We start from the raw sequence: 21,978 nt of genomic DNA, 5'->3' as shown, positions 1-21,978 counted from the left end.
CCCGAGAAGTCTTGGTCTATTCTTCGTCGGCATCGTTGTGATCCCTCAGGTCTGGAACGTAATCAGTATCGTGCATCACGTAGCCCTTTAACTCCCACAAAGCCAACATGGCGTCCACCGACTTTGGACCATCCGCACGAAAAAAGAGTGCTTTCTCGTTAAAGCGCGGGATTGATTCTCGAAGTGCTTGACGGCCAGAGACTGATAAGAGTGAACTTAGATCAAATACTGGCACCATAGACTGTGTCTGAGGAAGAGTGAGATAATCCGGAAACTTCGATGCAAAAGGATCGCCTTTAATCGTTTCTGACCCTGAGTCTCCTAGGATGACTACAGCTCCAGTTCCCATATCCTTCATTTCAACATGTCGTAAGCTTTCAATCAAGCTAGAAACCGAAAGATCAGATGATATTTGCAAAACCCGCCATTGATCCGCTTTCTCGCGCTTGATCTGTTCATATCGATAAGCTTCCTTCAGACTCTTAACGATCTTCTGATCCAGATACTTCAGTATCAAATCCGACAACCCCTCAGGCCAATCCACCTTGCTAATTTCAACATATTCCGACTTTTTCAAGTTCAACTTCCAGTCTGAGGGCACTAATTGAAACGCTTGCACTTTTCTGTAGCCCCCTCTCCGTATCGCATTAGGTAAAAACTCTACGAGCAGAGCTCGAGTAAGCAGTCGCATTACGGGAGGTTTCCTCCCAGACGATGTGGACGGCGCAGATAGTTTATCCTTCAGTAATTCCGTGGGCATCCACCATAAACTAGCCTTTCGCTCTTTCCCTGTTGTAGATTCGTCAATTCGTCGAACGAGACTCATGTCCGTTAAGAATGCTTTTGGTAAGCGCATTGCTGTCGCTGTGCATTGTCGCAAGGGTGAAGCAAGCGCCACCGCCCATGGATTATTTTCGAGTCGAGCATCGTCGGCTTTTGTTCCTTGAGGTTTTCGGAGTCGATTGCCGGTTTGGTGTGTTTGCGCGAGTTGGAAGAGAGGGGATTTCGGGAGTGAGTCTGATGGTCGTTTTGCAACAAGAGATTTATTTGTTATTTTCTCAAAAGAGGAACTGTCTTGGTTTTCGTTGTTGTTATCGCTGTTCGTGCTGTAAGTGCGAACATTGCGGAATGTTTTGATTCTTACGTTGGATCGGCGTGAGTGAGTATGAGATTGCGGAAGAAATAAATCAGACAGGACTTGGAGTCGCCATTTCTTGAATGGAATCGTATGTGACGAGCATGACATATCGCGATGTAAACTTCTTGAAACAGTCAGATAAATGATCTCGTGAACTCTATCAAGAAGCTCAAGAAATAATCGGGGAGAGCTCCATATACGCTAACCATATATGGACTAGTTACTTCCATACTTTAAGAGTCAAGGCCTCTGATTTTCATACCTGGAATTTGTTCAATCCTGTAGGAGAGAAATCGTAGATGCATGTTATTGATCTCGTCAAGAGAAGAGAGGACCGTGAGATGAGAATCTAAAGTACATAGCACTTCACAATCCGAGGGGAGAATATACATCTCCTTACGTCATATCACTATTGTACAACCCTACTCTCTTCAAGATGGGTATCCCTTGGGGTTTTCAGTCTCATTCTCAGATTTTAGCCTTCGGTCCAAGATCTCATCCACAATGCCCATCTCCAGGGCTTCCTGAGCACCCATGAAATAATCTCGTTCCATCAGCTTTTCAATCTCATCCAATGACAATTGCTTCTTGCCCGTCAAATGTCTCTGGTAGATTTTGTTCAACTGTGTCCTAACTCGGAGGATCTCCTTCGCGTGAATAGCAATATCACTGGCCTGGCCAAAGTATCCACCGGAGGGCTGATGAATCATGATCGATGAGTGCGGTAGGCAATACCTCTTGCCAGCGTGACCACCACACAGCAACAAGGATCCCATGCTAGCCGCTTGGCCAACACAGATAGTGTTCACAGGTGATTGTATATAAGTCATGGTGTCGTAGATCGCAAGCCCGGCTGTCACAGAGCCTCCCGGGGAGTTGATGTAGAGGTGAATTGGCTTTTCCGGGCTATCTGCTTCGAGGAATAGAAGTTGGGCGACAATCGAGGCCGACGTAGTTTCGTCAACTTCTCCATTAAGACAAATGATACGCTCTTTGAGTAATCGGGAAAATATGTCATCTTCGTTCGGAGAAATGCATTAGCTTGGGATCGCGTGCGAGTGTCGCGGCCGATATAGTTTCGAGTTGTGCTTACATGTATGCCATCCTCCACCCTAATCATTCATCAGTAAAATGACTTGAATGTTCGAATAAGACCTTCAACGTACTACCGTCTCCGTCACAAATGGAGTAGGTGTCCATCCTCGTGGAGGTGCCGCGCCTGATAGCCTCGTGCTCAAACTTGAGAATGTTCTGGATCTTGACGATATCAGCTGTGATTCTGATGTAGATCGAAATGAAGTTTGCCGTGCGATAGTGCCTAGCACTCTGAAAAATCCCGAGGGATTCATTTGAACCGGGAAGCTCAAGGTATGTCCTTGAAAGCTCCACAGCTCCCTTCAAAGCCTCTAGTTTTATTGGATAGATGACCACTAATTCAATTGGCCAGCTTGTAGGTGCTCAAGAGGCTCAATTGGTAAACAGTTGAGCTTGTTGGTAGCTATGGAGTCTATAGCAGGGTGATGTCGCCCCTAAGTTGATGCCGTTGAGGCAACGTTATGTGGACTGTGAAAAGATGTAGTTGATTCCTCTCTAGGCTCCTCTCCGTGGATACGGATATATGGAATTATGGATGCTAACTAGTGTGTCACGTGATAACCCTTATCAGCCCGCACGGACCCATAGGCGGTGAGTGAAAAATTAATTCCCCCAGCAAGTCCGAAACCTTTTTCAGATAAGAGTTCTCCCTCTTCAGTTTTTTATTTTTTCTCATCCTCATTTTCCTCTTCCAAAGTCAGAATTCATAGGGAAACTAACACTTATTTCCCATCAAAACTTTTATCAAGGTAAATATCATTCGATTCCTACTCACGACAAGGTACTCCAGATCACTTTGTGGGCTGTTATCACTGAGGGCTGTGGGCTGTTGGGTTTTTGCACATTGCTTTGTGTGGGATTCATTCTATCTAGAGGGCTTCATCATACAAAGAGGATTGCATTATTTCCTCGTCCGTCTCTGTGGGCTTATGCACTGTGGGTTCTGAGGGCTACGTTCCTTGTGGGCTGTTCCTTGAGTGTTGATCGGTTCTTGCAATTTTTTTGCGACTGAGATTCGTTGCGTTCCTGTGGGCTGTTGATTCTAATCTGTGGGTTTATCAGATCTTATAATCTGATTCTGTGGGATTTTTCTTGAGAATTTGCCGCGTATTCAGAAAACTTCAGCTTGATTAATTATATCAATCAGTATGCCTTCCCTTTCCCTTTCTTTCAATGCTTGACCTAACAATTCTTCCTCTTCCAGATAAACACAATGTCCAAGACCAAATCTACCACCAAGGCCAACAAGGCTACCGATAAGGTCCTGTCCAAGGTCAAGGATGCTGGTGTCACTAAGCCTTCTCAATCACCCAAGGCTAAGAGCAAGGAAATTGCTCGCAAGCTGAAGACCAAGGGGGAGAAGGCTGCTCTCAAGAAGAAGGAGCCTACTCCCAGCTCCGAGTCCGACTCTGACTCTGACGAGGATATGAAGAGCGCTTCTTCCAGTGAGAGTGAGAGTGAGAGTGAAGAGGAGAAGAAGGAGACCAAGAAGCCTGGAAAGGCTGCTGCTAAGAAGGAAGAATCATCCGAATCTGAATCCGAGTCTGAGTCGGAATCTGAGGAAGAGAAACCTGCACCAAAGGCCAAGAAGGTTGCAGCTAAAGAGGAGTCTTCCGAGTCTGAGTCTTCTGAATCCGAGTCTGAATCTGAGGAGGAAGTGAAGAAGACCGACAAGAAGGCTGGAGCCAAGGTTGCCGCTGAGGAAGAGGCTTCCAGCGATGAATCTGACTCCTCTGAGAGCGAGTCTGAGGCCAAGGCCGACAAGGTTCGTCTACACCATATCACATCCAGTGAACGCACTAACAGAATTTCTTAGGAATCTGAATCCGAATCCGAGTCTGACTCGGACTCTTCTGAGTCTGAGGAAGAGAAGGAGGCACCCAAGAAGCGTAAGGCCGAGGAGGAGCCTGCTACGAACGCTAAGAAGTCCAAGACTGAATCTGCTGACAACTCTCCCAACCTTTTCGTCGGCAACCTTTCATGGAACGTTGATGAGGAGTGGCTCCGTCGTGAGTTTGAGGAATTCGGTGAACTCAGTGGTGTTCGTATTATGACTGAACGTGAGAGTGGTCGTTCTCGAGGGTAGGTTTTACCATCGTTATATTCTAGATGACTCTTACTTACCTCGGCCTAGATTCGGTTACGTTGAGTATGCCGATGCCTCCAGCGCCAAAGCTGCCTACGAGGCCAAGAAGGATGCTGAGATCGATGGCCGCACTATCAACCTTGACTACGCTAAACCCCGTGATGCCAACAACCAGGCCCCCAGAGAGAAGGCTCAGAACCGTGCCCGCTCATTCGGCGACCAGACCAGCCCTGAGAGCAACACCCTCTTCGTTGGCAACCTTGTTTTTGGTGTTGATGAGAATGCTGTCCGTGAGGTCTTCGAAGGACAGGGACAAATCCAGGGAATCCGTCTTCCTACCGACGCTGAGACTGGTCGCCCTAAGGGTTACGGCTATGTCGAATTCTCATCTGTCGATGAGGCTCGCCAGGCCTTGAACGACCTCCAGGGTACTGATATTGGCGGACGTGCCATTCGTCTCGACTTCAGCACTCCTCGTGCCCAGGGTGATGGCAACCGAGGCGGCCGCGGTGGTCGTGGTGGTTTCGGCGGCCGCGGTGGTGGCCGTGGCGGTCAACGCGGTGGTCGCGGTGGCTTCGGTGGTCGTGGCCGTGGTGGTGCTACCGGTGCCAACACCACCAACCGTGGTGGATTCGGAGACTTCTCTGGCAAGAAGATCTCATTTGACTAAGTGATTTTACCTGCTCCATTTGACGGTAAGTTGTAATTGCTACCAGTATTTTACGGCCACTTGTTTGATTCATGTACACTGGAATACCTTTTTTTTTTTTTTGTGGAATCATCGGTTACTCAAAAGTTGTCTTTTTATCATCTGTAGTGTCTATTGGGACTGGGTTTCTTTAATACATTCATGAGTTAATACACTTCCTGTAGAATAATTCCTTAGACTTCAGGCATCAGCGATATTGAAAGCGGGGCTGGGCGGTGTGGACACATGATGTGACCGGCTAAGACCACGCACCAATCAACGGCTACATGCACGCAGCCCCGCATGCTTAAGCTGGCTCCACCGACAACTCATCTATTTCCACATGAAACTGAAAGGATATCACCATCCGGCCTTCTTCAGCCCGAGAGATTCTATTTCCATCCTGTATCAGCGCATAATGAGAGAGAGTCGATACTCTGCGTAATTATTTCTATATACCCCCCGGCGCACTGCAATCCGATCAGCCCAATCATAACCACCAGGGACAGTGTGTCAGAGGAGACACGACTCATAGGTGTCATCGCACCTTGCTTAGGCGGTCAGGTGTCCAAGAGGCTTCCTCGTGCTCTGTTCAACAATTTGCGAATGACATCCATCTACCGTTTCGCGCTCAGCTGCTTCGATCTGTCTATTTCCACCTTCTATCTTTTTCTCATCGACCAGCATCAACATCACAGCAGACTATACACAGTGCTGTGATTGTGATACCGCGATCCCCGCGCGCTGATAAGATACTGACAGGGTTGGCATTGGACACCGCTACAATCTGCCCCACATCGAAACATTCGATACTTCGTTTCTTCTTCCTTTTCTTCTTCAACCGCCCCTTCCTGTGGGAAGGAAGAGTATTTTATCTTTGATTCCTTTATATACTTCACAAAACGGACAGAGCATTTTCGACTTTATTTAGTCGCTTTGTCCAAGATGGAGTCTCATCGGCATGACAGACATAGTCACGATACCCAGGCGGCTTCAGAAAGTGCTGCCTTGTACAGGGCACGGGGTGGTGTTTCATCGTCGCGAGACAGTCCCCTAGGGTCACGAAACCCTAGGCTACGATCTGAAGGTGATTATACCCTTTTACACTCGTCTCCAGCATATTTCCAAGTTCATCTCGTAAACATCCACATCTTTCACGCTTCTATGCTATCAAGATGGAAGGTTCTTATCCTAATACCCCTTCTCCATTGCCTGATGCACCGCACTTTAACCCGTTTGACTTGTACTCACTTCGGTATTATATAGACTCGTGGATCGAGGTATCCTCACAACCATCGACATCTTCATTATCATCGGCTGCGACCACAGACGACATCATTACAACAGGTTTACGTGTAGAACGACCAGATCTGCGCGCCTCACAAATCCGGAACAAGAAGAAACGATCAAAGCAACATGCGAGACTACTTAATGACTCTTCGCGAGAATCGAGCATAGCTGGAGGGAGCAGTCAAGATGAATATGATGAAAGCGACAGCGAATCAGATAAGGTGATGAGCGGTTCCAACGAAGACGTTACAACACACTCGCGAGGTGACGCTCTTCTTTTGCGCCACGGATCTATGTCGGAGAATACGTCTTCAGGGGAGGACGACGAAGATGACCGCTCAACAGCGTTAGGGCCGCGAATAAGCTCATCGCCTTTTGTTCCTCAACCGAACGCTTTCTCACATGCACCGCAATATTCCCGGTCGAGATCATACAACGATCCGGGTACTACACCCAGTCTTGTCTCAAATAGTAGTCAAGCTACGACAGTACGCCACAACTCAAGTTCAACCATTCGAAACACTCGCAGAAGCAGCCGCACCCAACATGTACCGTACAATATGATTTCTCCCAGTTACCAGGCAGACCATGATGCCGCACTACGTGCGAGCCTGTCTACTTTATTATCTCTGGGCACAGCGGTTCGTGGAGCACCAAAGAACGATAGTCCACCAGCACCTGCAGGTCCACAAGTAGCACCGGCATCCACATTCCGTCTCGTCCCAGAGTCAGTCGCTATGGGTGAAAAAACAGATGATGGTGGACGCGCACCAGTGAATCCTGGCAGCCCTCGAACAGAGACCCGAACTATGCAGCAGCCTAAGCAGCCTCGCTCAATCTCATCCTCGGCACCTTCGAAGGGTAAGAGGAAAGCATCCAAGGATCGCGGCTCATCTCATACGTCGGCATCAAAGAAATCCCGACAAACTAGTATGAGCAGCTCGCTAGTTGGTGTCAGCCCAACTTTGATGACGTGGGTCATTAGTGCCGGTGTTGTTGTGCTATTCTCAGCTATCAGTTTCTCAGCCGGTTATGCTCTCGGACGCGAAGTTGGACGAACAGAGATGGCCATGGATCAGATGATCGGTGGGAGTATGTCTGAACAGCTCGGTGGGGTGAGGTCATCGACTGGCTGTGGTAGAGATGCCGTGAAAGGTAGCCTCAAGCGATTGCGATGGGGAGGCGCTGCTGGCGGTGTCAGTGTCTATAGCTAAGGTTTGTCTTTACTGGAAAATAGGGTTGTTGGAGTTTGGCGCTTGCTTTTGCTATCTGCACTTGATGATCCGGTCATAATTCTTTCTTTTCACGAATTTCCTCTTCAGATATGATATGATATGAGTCATATGAGACATGTCACGAGGTGGAGCATTGGCCGATGCATTGGTTAATATTTTTCCTTTCGAAGGAAGCATCTTCTACGCTCGTTCAGTTGTCTGTTATTGAAGTATAATATATACCCATTTATGATTATTTGACTTGATTCTGCATGGACTTGATGTTTATGGACATCCTTGGAGGAATATGAGTGAACTATTTGAATCTAAATTGAAATAACGCAAATACAGAGTAGCCCCCTCAATCGTAATTCGTGTCTAGAGTAGAGTGTTCGATAATGTACAGAAGTAACGTCGACGGTCCCCAGATGCAATTGTAGTCCATTCAATGTATGCCAATGCTCCCAGTTCAAGGCTCTCATAATCTCATCAAATACCTATCCAGAATGAAGAATTATAACCTCCACTTCCAATGCGCCCTCCCATCCGGCCCAACCATCGCCTCAACCCTAACCCACACCACCGAAAAAGCGGTCGCAAACAACAACATAGTCACCAAAATTGACATCCCTTCATACATCTTCGGGGTCATCACAGGGGCTGCAGCCGTCGATCCGCGAATGAGCAAACCACTAACCGGAGTTCCAACCATAGTCGCAAGTCCCCTGAGCATATACAAGAATCCATTCACGGATGCGAAATTCTGTGGACCAAACAGTTCAACCAGGCTTGTCGGGAATAAGGCGACGTAAGCGCTGGCGAATATACCGTAGAAGATGGTGAATGTGATAAATAGACCTCGAGAAGCCTCTTGGTGCGCAAAAGGGAGCAGTGTTGAAGGGATCCAAAACACCAGTGCTGAAAGTGCACTTATAATCGTCGTTAGAAGCAAGACATTCAATCGACCATATCTATCTGCTGCGTATCCAATAACGACCTTGCCGATTGCGTTACAGGCGTTGCTGAGAGCAATGAAATTCGCACCGGCCGTATCACTATACCCCAACGTACTCGCATAAGTCGCAAAGAAGAAGACGGGAATATAATAGGCAGCACCCTGAAATATCCCTCCCAAAGCCTGGGCAATGAATTTTCGGGTCTTGACCAGTCTCAAATCAACGAGCGGTACCGCAAAGATGTTTCGTGGATTCCTGGCGGTTTCATAACTTAGCTCAACCTCAATCTGAGCCTTTCGGCTCGGTTCCCATGTCATCGCTGCGCCGGCACCGGTATTCAACACAAACGAAACAGCACCCGTCAGTCTCAAAGCGTTTCGATACCCCATCGCATCAATACAAGCCTTCAATGCGGGTGCCCATACAAGACCACCCACACCGGTACCAGAAAGAATAATCCCCATCGCCAACCCCCTCCTCGCCGAAAACCAAGTCGGCGCAACAGTCACAGAGGTCATATACGCCAAACAAGTCCCCACGCCCAACAAAAGACCCTGTGTAAGCTCAAAATGCCATAACTTCGTGCCGAAACTAGCCAATATGTGAGCCAAAGTGAAGATCGCAGCTCCCGATAGAGTCACTTTTCGTGGAGAGAATCTCTTTGCCCAACCGACGGCTAAGGGGCCGCCGATGGTCATTACGGATACGGCTGTTGTGCCGATTAGATCGATTATAGCTGGAGAAGCGCCTGTGAAGGGAGTGTTGGGTTCATGGGAGAGGGTTTCGTAGAGGGCTTGATAAATTCCAAATGCGAAGTTTATGCCGCAACAAGTAAATACGATGATGAATGAGGCGATGACGATTATTATTGCTTTGCTAATATATTACTTAGTATATGATCTAGAGAACAGTTAGACCGGAGGAACGTACGAATTAGAGATTGGCTCTTGTGAAGATATGACCGGTACCATATCTTCTTGGGAAGATCCTTCTTGTTGTTCTCGATCTAATGTTTGAATTCGACTGAGTGATATGGCCGGTGAATCATGCTCGGTGTTATTATAGGGTTGCATTTCCAGAATAGACGCCATGTTAATTGATTGATTGCTGTTCAATCAATCTGAAAAGTACAAAACTACCTATCAATACAAAGTTTTGAAAGTGAGAACTAAATCGTACTTATATTTTAATTCATTACTGGATCCATCTTTTCGGTCTGACTCATTTGGCGTGCGGCCCGCTGACTGATCTTGATCCCGAATAAATTTCTTAGGGCTTGATTCCCGATTAGGAAGTATTCACGCCGACAACCATACGAACGCGAATTGTGGCCCGAGGAGAGACTTCTGAGATGCGAAAATTTTGATCAGCGTTCTTTTGATATAGCTAACTATAATAATGGTATTTACGTGTAAGGAAAATGTGATATTGACTCTGAAATTTGATAGCCGAGGTTATCAAATTATCTACGGGTGTTCATCTCAAGCATCCCCCAGGTCCCATCATCCTCAATCGCCAACGAAGATATATCTTGTCAATTAAGTCCTTTATAAGGATAGAACAGCAAGCTCCAAGGATCAGGTACTCTCGACATGCTCCCCATGCTCCAAATCTTCCACTTTCGCCCCTTTACCAGACTCACTAAAGGCAGTAAGCGCTTCGCCATGAGCCATGTCACGCTCAAAAATTGCACCGATTTTGGTCGCGGAATGGTCGAAAAGAACCCATGGTGTACGATCTGGTGTGAATAGGAAGTCCATTTCTTCGAGGGTTTTGCCAGCGGATTCCTGTTTATGTGTTAGAATGGTGTCGTGGATGTGGAGGGTAGTGAGACTCACAGGGTAGAAGAGGTAGACGACAATGGCCATTAGAAAGCAGAGAGCCATGAATATTAGGTATAGTTTCCATCTGCGGTCACTATTAGGATTCTATCTTTCTTACATGAATATTGACTACTCACGATATCTTATTCATGGCAGTTGGGATATACAATGCAAACCAAAAGTTCTATACCCAGTCAGGTCATAGGTATGTCGTTTTCAACGGGGTCAAAACCTACCACAAACCAATTCGTAGCCGATGAAAGCGACGTCCCTCGTCCACGCATATTCATACTGAACAATTCAGGAGGGTAAACCCACGCCACGCAAGCCCACGTCAAAGCAAACATCATCACATAGATGTACACAAAAGCAACAGTGGCGTTTGATGCGTTGTGGTCCGCAAAGCTGAAATTGGTCTTTTTAGTTAAGGGGTCGTAGATTGGGTCACCTGCAGTTCGTCAGTATGCAACACAGATTGAAATGTGAATTTTAGACTTACCTTTGGTTTTCATTATGACACCTATCAGCATCATGGCTATTCCCATTCCAATTCCGCCGATAATCATGGGACGTCTTCGGCCCCATTTGTCCATGTAGTACATGTTTGGTAACGTGAAGATATTCAGAATGACACCCTGGAGGCCATTGGCGAGTAGCGAAGCAGAAGTCTCGCCGAGTCCAGCTTGTTGGAAGAGGAAGACTGCGTAGTACATGATACTGATCATATTTAGTTGGCTCCTCAAACTTAGACCTTAGCTGAGGATAGCTTACACATTGATACCAGTAACCTGTTGCCAGAATTGCTATACCACGATCAGTCAAACCATCCAAAGCAATGCACTTAGGGATTGAACCTACCACACCAATAGCCAGCCATGTCCGCCGCGCCTCCACACCAAATAGCATAGAAAAATAAGTTGTTGGTGGATTACTCTTCTCCCACTGCAACTTTGCAATAATTTCCGTCAATTCTGCCCGTACATATGCATCATTCGTGTCCCCTTTAGAGTGCAATCGCGCCAACACCTGCAATGCTTCCTGCTGCCGATCCTGCTGAACAAGCCAGCGAGGTGATTCAGGCATAAAGTACATTGTGACGTGTAACATGATTGTGGGGATCATTTGCAGACCGATAGGAAGCCTCCATGCAGCCTGACCGTCGATGTGACTGGTGCCGTATTGAATCCAGAATGCGATTAGGATGCCAAAGTTGATGAAACATTGCTGAACGGAGATTATTCGACCTCGGATTCTATATAAACTCAGGTCAGCATATTCGTAGCTGATAAAATAAAAAGACGAAACCATACTCTCTCGGCGAGATTTCGCTCTGATAGTTCGGCACCATCATCGCTAAACATCCATTTCCTATACCATTAATAACACGCCCCGCAACCAAAGCAGTAACATCATTCGCAACAGTGGAAATAATAATCCCAATAGTGAATATAGCTGATCCGAGTAATAAAGTCTTCTTTCGGCCAATTTTATCAGCGAGGAAAGCTCCTGTTAACAGGGAACCGGCAAATGCGCCGGCTTGAATAGAAGCTGTAATTCCGCCTTGGAGGAAGTTACTGGGATAATTCATGTAAGTAAGGAATTGGGGCATGACTAGAATGCCGCTCATTGAACCGGTATCCTGTTGTCATTAATTCACTGTCTAAGCTGAGTTGATGGAGTGAACGTACATAGCCGAATGCGAGACCTCCGCTACAAGGCGCAATGCCGTAGAGATAGATTGTCTGTATAGTTAGTCCTCATATCTGTGATCTGATTATCGGAAACCAGGAACTCACCCAAGGAATACCCATTTTTTGTGTGTTGTCAGAGCCCTTCCAAACCAGTACATCCCAGGACACGACAAGAGCACTCATTCTGGGAGATTGCCCTCTCCATAAGTAATCTCATCAAGAAGCTATCTTATAGCTTTGACTCATGTTTGCATGCGGGGTTATATACCAGCCAAGAACTAACTACTTATTTAGGCAATTTCCCTGCATGGCTCGTGGGGTTTGAAGATCATCAGACCCTAATTAGCCCATTGGCCACAATCATGCTTATAGATATTCTAGGAACGAGTACACAACTACAACTGGATTCCTTCTTCTTGAGGTGTGGATATAGCCATGCATATAATTGTATAGGGGAACGACACAGGAACTGTCCGGAGGCTCTAATAACCTTTTGATGCTTAGTTTGGGCTATTTAAGTAAATACACCTGAAAGACGAAGAAAGTAATGAGCTTTATTATTTAACCGTCGGTTCAATTAGATTGGTGGGAAAAAAATACATGCAGCTTTTCAGTCACAAAGCTAGCACGTTGGTGAGCTTCATCTAGGTATATCGCGATAAACTGGTCTAGGTAGTTCTGTTGGGCCATACTTGTCTAGGCAGCATGTTGATTATTAGTAGCTCATCTTGGTCATTTCAGTTTTGCACAGGATATAGAAGTCATATAAAATGTTGATCTAGCACAGGAATGCCTACAATACTGCTCTCGTATCTTGTGATGAGTCGCTGAGGTAGTGCATTACCCTTTGAGAGAATGGACAGAGTACTCATAATCATGGCGGTATTGGCCATCTACTCCCCGGGAGTAAACCAAATTAGAAAGCAATCGCCGTCTCGTAAGTCTCGGGCTGTCCATTCAACCTCTTTGTATCTTGGTTTCAAGTATAGGGATCGAAGCAGCTGATACAAGCGATTACGCTGAGGTCAAATTGCTGGAGGAAGCAGAAGTGAAAGTCGTTGCAAAATACGCTGAATTCGAGCTTTACTCAAGAAGCTATTTGCACAATTGAACGAAGCTCAGTCTTTTGCTTCATCAGGTATACACTCATATTCTATCGAGTACGTACATGCTCTTTATTTCTTTATAACGAAATTCGTTCCACATGTTCGTTGTGTACGGTATTATTTTATACTTGACCAATCTAACCACTTTGGGAAACGACTGACCGTTTTGGGAAAAGCAGCAAGCATCAGTCGACGGTCGAGATAGGATGAAGTGATTCCGGGATACGTGGCTAGAGTTACCTGCAGTAAAACCCCGGTAATCGCAATCCTTGCGTATTACCTGATAATGCGAGTATCATCCTATCTCCAGAGCACAGAGATAAGACCAATGTCTGATGGAAATAAGCACTTGCCAAGAGCGGTAAGCGGATACATCCGCTCCACTGTATCAACGGTTAACTCCGGGGTTGCAACAGATAGCATACGGCGGAGTATTTTTTTGAGCGACTAAACATGATTGTACAATCACTACTAGGATCTGAGCACCTATTAGCTTTGCGTAATGTTCAGTAGGGTAGCATCACTAACCTCTTCCCCACTCCTGGGGAGTGCTACCTGTTGTTTGTCCACACTTATTTCTAATCCGTTCTCCCTCCTCGTTACTGAACTTTTCCGCATCGTCAAAGGAGTTGATCAGAAACAACAATGGAGAAAACACCGGCAACTGCTGACTCTTTGCCTGATCCAGTGCGTGTCCTGAGCACTTATATCAAACCGCAGTATCGGCCTCCGCACGATCCAACCATCACTTTCGAGGAATATCACCACTATGCGCTGAAAACCCGGGACAAGGAACTCGCTCTTGAGTCACCCAAACTCAATTGGCGCGAATGGGTATTACGAAAAAAACATCATCATAATACTGATGTGCTTAGCGGCGGTGTAATTGCTCCAACCAATTCGGCCCCGGTTGCAAATCCAACCGAGAAGAGTCCCATCGATGCAGAGCGATCTCATCGAGCAATTATCACCGATGAAGAATGGGAGAATGCAAGTCGAGCTTTGAGAACTGCTTCAGCTGGTGCATGTAAGTCTAAAGAAATTTTTTTTAGGTGTAACGTACTGATTTTGATTGCTAGGTTTCTACTTGATTACTACCGATATCCTCGGGCCCTATGGCTCCGGATTTGCAATGGGCACATTGGGCTGGGGTCCTGGTAAGTCCATCTTATTGCCTGCACTGGATAAATACTAACGACTGCTAACTAGGTATCGCTTTTTATACAATCTTTGGTTTCATGGCTGGTTACTCTGGGTATCTCGTCTACCGCGTCTTTCTCGGAGTTGACAGCTACGAATTTCCAGCACGCAACTACGGAGATCTTGCACTTAGAACATGGGGTAGAACCGTTAGGTACATTACCAACATCTGCCAAGCTCTCGGTTTGCTCTTGATTACAGGTCAAGTCACCATACAATTCGGCGAGAACATTTCACAAGTCTCCAGATTCAGACTATGCTATGCCGTCTGTCCTGTTCTGTTCGTGATAGCTGGTTTCTTCATCACGCAGATCCGAACACTTAGATCCTACGGCTGGGTAGCAAACTGTGCAGTGTGGTTGAACTTATTGGTCATCTTCATCTCTATGGGAGTCATTGCCAACTCACCACCAAACTACAAAATCTCGGTTTTGGGATCGGCAGGTAGTGCGGTTGACCCAACCACCATCCGCCCGGATGCCGCTGGTAACTACCCCCCGATCATTCACTACAACGGCTTGCCGCCAAACTCGCTGGTAGGCTCAATTAACGGTCTCTTGTCTGGAGTTCTGGCATACGCTGGTGTCCAGCTATTCGTTGAGTTTTTGGCAGAGATGAGACGCCCAACTGATTTCATCAAAGCCATGTGGGGAGCTCAATTCTTCATTTATAGTGTCTATCTGATCTATGGTTGCTTTGTCTATCATTATCAGGGTCAATACAGTTTCAATCCTAGTTATCAAGGCGTCAGCGTCTACGGATGGCAAACAGTAGGCAATATGATCTCTCTTATTGCTGCTCTTATTGCTGGTGGTTTGTACGGCAACATTGGTATCAAGGTTTTCTACAACAACATCTTGCAAGATTTCTTAAGAGCGCCTCCATTGATCACAACTCGCGGCAAGATCATCTATGCGATATTGGTGCCTTTATGGTGGATCATCGCTTTTATCATTGCAGCTGCCATTCCCGACTATTTCGGTTTCGTCGGTGTCATCTCTGCTTCGATGCTGTTGAACCTTACCTACACTTTCCCCCCAATGTTTGCTCTCGGTTACGACATCCAGAAGAATTCGATTCGCTCTGACATCGGCGAAGGGTTCGACATTGCCACGGGACAAGTGAACCGCGAAGTATCGACAGTGCGACGATGGGTCCGTGGATATTTCAGCGGTGGTATCTTCCAGGTTGGTATCAATGTCTGGCATACCATATACTTTTTCGCGTCGTTGGCCATGTGTGGACTAGGAATGTATGCGGCTATTCAAGGTATGTTCTCCAACGCTATAGGATATGAAGTGTATGAGAAACTAATCGGATATATAGGCTTGATTGATGCTTTCGAGAACCCGAATTTGAACTCTTTCTCATGCAGGTCACCTCTCAACCTGGATGCCTAATAAGCTTGATCAGGGAATTTCTATCTGGAAATACAACATGTCTGGTGGGAATATTGATGGTTTTGTTACTACGGTTGCGTTTTCATCTGGTAGATTTATGTTATCCAACGGTAGAGGTATATATATCATTTAAACCTTGGAACGATGGATGCATGTATTTAATTAAATAAAATACAAATATCACTTTAAACCATTGCCACCTAGGTAATATCTGGAGATTTTCCTCGTCTCCCAGCTCCTAGGCGTTACATACAAAAAGAACCATGTGATGTATCATCCTCAACACAGCTTCTACATATACCTCGAGCCCGCAAAAAATGAAAAACGACAATCAGAAATATTATCAAAAAATCAAGAAAAGGAAAAAAAGAATTAATTAATTTCCTTGCATCATCCGTGAATCGAACACGGGCCTCGTCGATGGCAACGACGAATTCTACCACTAGACCAATGATGCTTCGATGTACGGTAGGCCTTTTTTTGGATCCATATTCTCTAAATATTTAGTGGAGCAGGGTCTATATCCTCACAAAGAGATGAAGAATGTCGAAGAATCATCCGAATAGTCTATATATATATCCAATGTACCGCAGTCCATCTACTTATCAACAATCTCAACGACAGCCCAAGTAACACTCCACCTCCACCCAATCCCACCGCCAACCTTCTCCATAACCCTCCTACTCGCCACGTTGTTCCTAGCAACATCCGCATGCGCATACCCCAATCTCTTCGAATCAGATCCATAAACACCACTAGCCATCCCCCTCCTCATAACCTCCCTCGACAATATAACCGCAATTCCTTTCCCGCGATGCTCCGGTTCAACATGTAATGTTGCCAAAGAGCCATCAAACGCCAGAAACCCCCATGCAATAGGCGTCTGCTCGGCGGAATTGTTATTAGTATTTCGATATACAACCGCGCTAGGCATAGCAAGCAACGTCTCCCTTTCACGAGGAATATGTGTCCGGGATTTGACGAGATCAACGTGTTGGGGCCGTAGTCCTTCAGTTCCGTAATAATAACCCTCTGGAAGAGGGTTGCTTTCGTTCTCATCGTTGCTACTCGTCTGAAATATCTCCGGCGCAAATATATACTTCACATAAGGTAACGTGTCGTACCGATGAACCTTTAGTCCTTGCCGAAACTGGGCACTGATGTAGGAATCATTGGTTGTGAGCAGTCGCATGAGTCCCGTATGTAGCGAGCCGAGTAATATGGCGGGCGGGTTGTGTTTTGGTATAACTTTTATCTTCTGCTCTGGACCTTCTGTTGACTCATTTTGGCTATCGGATTTCAATACATGAGACATATAATTAGGTACCAATTCTCGATGTATCCATTGCAAAAGAGTCCATGTCTGTTCCCTTGCAATATCCTGTTTTCTGAGACTAATAGTCGAAAAATCGCTTATTTCCTCATCATTATCGCCGTTGATGATATGTTCAGTTGGCGGTATTTCGGCCTCTAGACTGGAATAAACCCAAACTTGAGTCTCTTTACCAGCGAAAAGGTCAATGTAAGCTGCCATCCAAGGTTCTCCACTTTTGGAGTTGGTTGAAGATTGTGAGGTTGTTAGATTGGCGCTGACTACGTAATAAGCGGTTTGTCGTGGATGGGCGCGATCATATTGAATGCGTCGTAGCACTGGTAGGGAAGTCGGGAGATGACTTTCCAGTGCTGGGATCAAGGCATCGGTTGGATTTTGGTTTAGGATGATGAAGTCCGAGATTTGTTCTGGTTGATAGGTCATGGTTGTGTAGCGTGGGATGGTTTCGCCGATGATGAGATGTTTGTTCTGAAATCTAGAATATATTTCGCTGACTGAGATTCGATCTTACTACATACACCTGAGTGGGTAAATCTGGCCAGTTGTTGAAAGATGAGTCACAACTTACAAGTAACTAAGTTAGTTGTAGTTGGGATAGATTAACTAGTTAGTTAACGTAATCGGTAAGCGATCCGCCCATGTAAGCGTTCCGCCCACCTCCCCGAAAACGCGTTCTATCTTGATTTCAAGTCTCAATTTCAAACCCACATACAAATTATATACAAAAAATTAATTTCTCTTTCAGGTTATAGCCAAAGAGTCTTGAGAAGGCTACTCTTGCTGCCTAGTACCCATTATAATACCTAATGTTCGCACTCAAAAGGCTCTTCGGACAACGTCGATACTCAAAAATCTCAGAATCTTGACCGTCACTCAACTGCGATTATGAAATTCCTCGAGCGGATAGAAGAGGTCTTACTAAAGCGCAAAAAGTACCATGCCCCCAATATCCTCATGGACTTCGAAAAACGACTGGCTTCGTCATCGTAAAAGGAGCGCTAATTTCAATGGATAGGACGCCAATTAGCAGAACGCCTTACCGGCCTTGCAATTTGCGAACGAGGGATTTATCTGACAGAGGAAATTACCTCTTTTGAGAAGGATATGGAAATCGCATGCTTCCCTGAAACAGAGGTAGAGTGCTTAGAGGCCTATGAAAAGGAGTTGAAAACTCTAATATGGAGTGGAATTCATAAAAAGACTATGAGTAACATTTTACCGTCTCGGCGAGAAGGACCTTGTGTGCGGCGCTGGGCACATTTTCAAGAATTGCGATTTGAAACACTGAGAAGGATGTGTCAAAAAAGAGGGGCCTGCTGTAATTTTGATTGTGGTTGCTGTCAAACTCCGAGGGTCAGCTCGAAAGGGACATTGCTTGCTGGGACTCACTGCTCTGCCCAATTCTGCGGATGTTGTATTCGTCGAAGAGGATCCGAAAAGATCCCAGAACGAAGACCAACTACTTACTATATTCGAGCGTGAGCAGATGTACTGTTTTTGTATGCTAGCAATGCTTGCTCACTACAGTCATCTTAGGTATCAGACTCCCGAGGTTGATGACAATCAATAACCCCTCGGTCGAGAAACAATCCCTCAGCAGGCGTCAACCTCGACTTCCCCCTATCCTGGGTGAGGAGAGGAAGGTTAAGAAAAATGAAGACGCTCGCGGTGACGCTTGATCCACTGAACTCCGAAGACCAGATGGACGCTACGAAGCCTGGTTGAGGGCGTCATTGTGACTACCACAATTTGACTGACGCTCGAGGTTAAATTGGCTTCGAACTACATGTGATAAAACAGGTTCATGAGAGAGACCTTATGATCTCTCAGAGAAGACCGGACGGCCTTTGCGAAGTCCGGTTGAGGACGCCGTTGACTCCTCCTTGTTTGACTGACGCTACAACGTCAAATCGGTTTCTCCGGACCTCCGGTGGATGTGCGAGGCGTGGTGGTTGAGGAGTGCTTCAAGATTCGTCTGTATATCTTCCGGGAATGCGTTAATAATGTATCAAAGCTTGTTAACGTATATAGTCCACTTTTCAAAACACGAAACGTTTACTACCTTTGAATCTTGCACCGTATGAAAAATTGACGTTTATAAGGACCGTGTGTATAACTTACACGTACGAGCCCTCATTAATCATTCTTGGATCATCTCTTTTGCCCTCCGTCCCTTCAGATTTTTAATGCGCTGATGATTTTCTACAATTGATATAGTATTTTCCTAAAAAAAAGGACAAGGCCAGATCCCTCTCACCATACGACTTCGAATGTTGACTTTGGACCCGCACCTCTCGATGTGATCAACGTCTCAAACTTAGATATGGAAACAGCTTTGGAGTTACTCGGAAGCCCTCTGGTAGACAGGAACTTGTAGCTTAACGATAATAAAACGATGATCCCTCTTGTCCAGCGGCTGGGTTTGTCCCTGTACATTAATACGAAGAAAATCAACTCTCTGGATTAACGTACTACACAGGTCATTGGGCCACCCCATCAATTCTTCGCTCAGCGTGCTTCTTATATTCTTTTCCACACGTGATAATGCGTCCAACTCGCTCTATAGAAAATCGAAAAATATTTAATTAAGCAAGAAGGATTGAAGGAGAGTGCAATCCGCGATTTACAATCTTCAAAAATTCAAAGTGGCTGCAAAGCTGCACGCGTTTATGGCCTACCACGAACAAGTCTCCAGGGGAGGCTCAAAGGGAGGCGGCCATTGGCAGAATCAAATGCTACAAAGAGGAAATTGACTTCTACTGAAGAGGAAACACTTATTAAGAGGGTCCTTTCTCTAACAAAGCGAGGATATCCTCCCCGGCCTATATTTATTGAGAACTGGGCCAATCTTCTACTTGCAAATCGAGGATCGGACGGGCCAATTGAACGCGTCGGTATAAATTGGAAATCAACCTTTATTAATCGCCATCCTGAAGTCAAAAGTGTCTATTATCGAGGTTTCCATTACCAGCAAGCTAAATGCGAAGATCGAAAGGTTATCCAGCCCTGGTTTGAACTTGTTCGCACCACTATTGCTGAGTATGGCATTGACTCAAGCGATATCTACAATTTTGATGAAACAGGCTTTGCAATGGGCCTTATCAAAAGCGCAAAGGTTATAATAGGTGCAGAGACAACTAATAAGGAAGCTTTTGTATTACAACCTGGAAAACGTGAATGGGTAACTGCTATTGAAGCAGTTAATTCAACTGGGTAGCATCTCCCTCCCTATATCATCTTTAAAGGCAAGCATAAGCGCATGGCATGGTTTGAAGATGATCCAACTGTCCGCTTCCAATGCAGCGATAATGGATGGACAACTGATAAAATTACATTAGATTGGCTTTAAAAGCACTTTATTCCACTTACAAGGACGCGTACTGTGGGAAGATATCGGCTTTTTATATTGGATGGACATGGCAGTCATTCTACACCTGAATTTGATACCACCTGCATTGAGAATAATATTATAAGCCTTTGCATGCCCGCTCATACATCACATCTATGCCAGCCACTTGATATTTCTATATTTTCACCACTAAAGAAGTCATACTACAAGCATGTTGAATACCGCACTCGATTGGGATTCTCACATATCGATTTCCTACGCGCGCGGACAGAGGCATATAAAATAACATCAATTTAGAATGGATTTGCAGCCACAGGACTTATCCCGTTGAACCCTGGACGAGTGCTAGAAAAGCTGAATATCCAATTGAAGACTCCAACGCCGCCTGGCAGTAGTCATGGAACTTCGCAGTCGCAGTCCTCCTGCTTCCAAACACCTTCTAATCCTCATGAATTAAAGCAGCATTCAATAGCGGTAAAGAAGAGACTTGATCCATTATTCTCCAGTCCTTCAAATCCGACCCTTGTCAAACTGAATCAAGTGTATAAAAGCTGTGAGATAGCATGGCACAATGCTACTCTTTTGGCACAGGAAAATATGGAACTACGCACCGCAATTCAAAAGGAGGACCAAAAGCACAAGCGGACTAAGAAAGTGATTACAGAGGAAGCTAGCCTTATCAGAGGAGAGGCCCAAAGCTTTATAGATGAATCTAATGCTGCAAATCAGTTAGCAGCAAGCCTTGTCAGTGTGGAGGATGGATTACCACGCAGACGCGCACCGCCCACGTGCAGTGACTGCCATAGAATTAGTCATACCCGAAGGCAATGTCCTAATCGCACTAGTTAGCTAGTTAATTAAGTTTATATGAGTTTTTTCATGAAAACTGGACTTCAAATATTGAATATTGGCGGTGGCGGCGGTGAAGAATTGATGGGGTGGCCCAATGACCCGTGTAGTACGTTAACGTAATTCACCACCGAAGCGGCACCACTACCGAGCCGGCATTTTTTCCCGAGCGCGTACGCGATATTGATTTCAAATCCCAATTTTCAAAGCCACATACAAATTATATACAAAAATCTAACTACTAATACGACTAGGGCATTGGTTAATTCTATGCCCCATAACGTTACAACCACTGCAGCGATATTGGCGGCGTACGACTGCTTGAGAAGCTGGGAGCTCCGGCTCAGCCGGAGTAGTAGTAACAGCATGGGATGCCTCAACCTGACCTTGTACGAGCGCTTGCACTTCTTCTTTAGTAACCGCTTGCTCAATAGATATTTGCTTTTTAGATTTTTGGCGCTTTTGCTTCTCTTTCTCATGTGCAGCTCGTAAATCGTAGTTCTCTTTCCGTACGAGTAAAACATCATTCGCTATCATTTCGTAGGCTGTTGACAACCGTACAACTGCCTGATTGATTTCTTGATTTTGGTTGCTTTCTGTACGCTCATTTATACGTTTATTGATTGTAGTCGACTGGCGTATAAATTGGCGTATATTTTGAGGTGTTTGTAAGCAGATGATGCCGTATTGCTTGATCGACTTGGAGGGGGGGTTGGTGTCTTCAATCGAATATTAAGCTGTTGTATAACTCGATCTGGAT

General features: G+C 45.6%; 10 protein-coding genes and 1 non-coding gene across 12 annotated transcripts in view, besides 2 other annotated features; 4 read left to right on the top strand and 7 right to left on the bottom strand.

Moving 5' to 3' along the window:
• Positions 1 to 16: 16 nt before the first annotated feature.
• On the bottom strand, positions 17 to 1,246 carry TSTA_003080 (uncharacterized protein; the record flags this gene model as incomplete). The annotated part of the gene is made up of 2 exons (XM_002487854.1): positions 17 to 1,106; positions 1,194 to 1,246. 2 exons carry the CDS (start codon positions 1,244 to 1,246, stop codon positions 17 to 19), a joined length of 1,143 nt encoding a protein of 380 aa, XP_002487899.1.
• A 187-nt stretch (positions 1,247 to 1,433) lies between these two features.
• Positions 1,434 to 2,737, bottom strand: TSTA_003070 (ATP-dependent Clp protease, proteolytic subunit ClpP). The gene is made up of 3 exons (XM_002487853.1): positions 2,305 to 2,737; positions 2,232 to 2,250; positions 1,434 to 2,156 (listed from the first exon to the last, which is right to left on the bottom strand). Exons 1-3 carry the CDS (start codon positions 2,485 to 2,487, stop codon positions 1,570 to 1,572), a joined length of 789 nt encoding a protein of 262 aa, XP_002487898.1. The 5' UTR covers positions 2,488 to 2,737; the 3' UTR covers positions 1,434 to 1,569.
• Positions 2,738 to 3,446: 709 nt separating this feature from the next.
• Positions 3,447 to 4,989, top strand: TSTA_003060 (nucleolin protein Nsr1, putative; the record flags this gene model as incomplete). The annotated part of the gene is made up of 3 exons (XM_002487852.1): positions 3,447 to 3,998; positions 4,050 to 4,315; positions 4,368 to 4,989. 3 exons carry the CDS (start codon positions 3,447 to 3,449, stop codon positions 4,987 to 4,989), a joined length of 1,440 nt encoding a protein of 479 aa, XP_002487897.1.
• Positions 4,804 to 4,927: a microsatellite.
• Positions 4,990 to 5,461: 472 nt separating the features above from the next.
• Positions 5,462 to 7,845, top strand: TSTA_003050 (uncharacterized protein). Its single transcript, XM_002487851.1, has 2 exons — positions 5,462 to 6,094; positions 6,274 to 7,845. The coding sequence occupies exons 1-2, from the start codon at positions 5,953 to 5,955 to the stop codon at positions 7,509 to 7,511; spliced, it is 1,380 nt and encodes a 459-aa protein (XP_002487896.1). The 5' UTR covers positions 5,462 to 5,952; the 3' UTR covers positions 7,512 to 7,845.
• A 21-nt stretch (positions 7,846 to 7,866) lies between these two features.
• Positions 7,867 to 9,558, bottom strand: TSTA_003040 (MFS monocarboxylate transporter, putative; the record flags this gene model as incomplete). The annotated part of the gene is made up of 2 exons (XM_002487850.1): positions 7,867 to 9,343; positions 9,398 to 9,558. The coding sequence occupies 2 exons, from the start codon at positions 9,556 to 9,558 to the stop codon at positions 8,026 to 8,028; spliced, it is 1,479 nt and encodes a 492-aa protein (XP_002487895.1). The 3' UTR covers positions 7,867 to 8,025.
• Positions 9,559 to 9,895: 337 nt separating this feature from the next.
• TSTA_003030 (sugar transporter, putative) lies at positions 9,896 to 12,183 on the bottom strand. The gene is made up of 9 exons (XM_002487849.1): positions 12,087 to 12,183; positions 11,979 to 12,032; positions 11,601 to 11,929; positions 11,154 to 11,542; positions 10,790 to 11,041; positions 10,527 to 10,738; positions 10,428 to 10,474; positions 10,306 to 10,375; positions 9,896 to 10,254 (listed from the first exon to the last, which is right to left on the bottom strand). The coding sequence occupies exons 1-9, from the start codon at positions 12,162 to 12,164 to the stop codon at positions 10,045 to 10,047; spliced, it is 1,641 nt and encodes a 546-aa protein (XP_002487894.1). The 5' UTR covers positions 12,165 to 12,183; the 3' UTR covers positions 9,896 to 10,044.
• Positions 12,184 to 13,345: 1,162 nt separating this feature from the next.
• TSTA_003020 (uncharacterized protein) lies at positions 13,346 to 15,865 on the top strand. The gene is made up of 5 exons (XM_002487848.1): positions 13,346 to 13,448; positions 13,504 to 14,114; positions 14,167 to 14,244; positions 14,297 to 15,556; positions 15,614 to 15,865. Exons 2-5 carry the CDS (start codon positions 13,733 to 13,735, stop codon positions 15,685 to 15,687), a joined length of 1,794 nt encoding a protein of 597 aa, XP_002487893.1. The 5' UTR covers positions 13,346 to 13,448; positions 13,504 to 13,732; the 3' UTR covers positions 15,688 to 15,865.
• A 208-nt stretch (positions 15,866 to 16,073) lies between these two features.
• Positions 16,074 to 16,144, bottom strand: TSTA_003010. Its single transcript has one exon. It is a non-coding gene; the product is annotated as a tRNA-Gly (tRNA).
• An 82-nt stretch (positions 16,145 to 16,226) lies between these two features.
• On the bottom strand, positions 16,227 to 17,660 carry TSTA_003000 (GNAT family acetyltransferase, putative; the record flags this gene model as incomplete). The annotated part of the gene is made up of 2 exons (XM_002487847.1): positions 16,227 to 17,488; positions 17,637 to 17,660. The coding sequence occupies 2 exons, from the start codon at positions 17,658 to 17,660 to the stop codon at positions 16,286 to 16,288; spliced, it is 1,227 nt and encodes a 408-aa protein (XP_002487892.1). The 3' UTR covers positions 16,227 to 16,285.
• A 1,683-nt stretch (positions 17,661 to 19,343) lies between these two features.
• Positions 19,344 to 21,218, top strand: TSTA_002990 (uncharacterized protein; the record flags this gene model as incomplete). Its single annotated transcript, XM_002487846.1, has 4 exons — positions 19,344 to 19,379; positions 19,587 to 20,233; positions 20,393 to 20,582; positions 20,667 to 21,218. 4 exons carry the CDS (start codon positions 19,344 to 19,346, stop codon positions 21,216 to 21,218), a joined length of 1,425 nt encoding a protein of 474 aa, XP_002487891.1.
• Positions 19,605 to 21,101: a mobile genetic element.
• Positions 21,219 to 21,452: 234 nt separating the features above from the next.
• The window catches only part of TSTA_002980 (pogo transposable element, putative), a gene marked incomplete at its 3' end in the record, with an annotated part of 1,664 nt that continues 1,138 nt past the window's right edge, over positions 21,453 to 21,978 (bottom strand). For both annotated transcript variants that reach the window (XM_002487844.1, XM_002487845.1), the window contains one exon: positions 21,453 to 21,937. In XM_002487844.1, the coding sequence (XP_002487889.1) occupies positions 21,453 to 21,937 (485 nt within the window). The remainder of the gene's footprint in view (positions 21,938 to 21,978) is intronic.

This window comes from Talaromyces stipitatus, genomic scaffold (genome assembly GCF_000003125.1).
Source record: "Talaromyces stipitatus ATCC 10500 scf_1105507295517 genomic scaffold, whole genome shotgun sequence".
Taxonomy (NCBI): domain Eukaryota; kingdom Fungi; phylum Ascomycota; class Eurotiomycetes; order Eurotiales; family Trichocomaceae; genus Talaromyces; species Talaromyces stipitatus.
The sequence above is the reverse complement of the archived record's forward strand: the minus strand, read 5'-3'. Positions and strand labels throughout refer to the sequence as shown.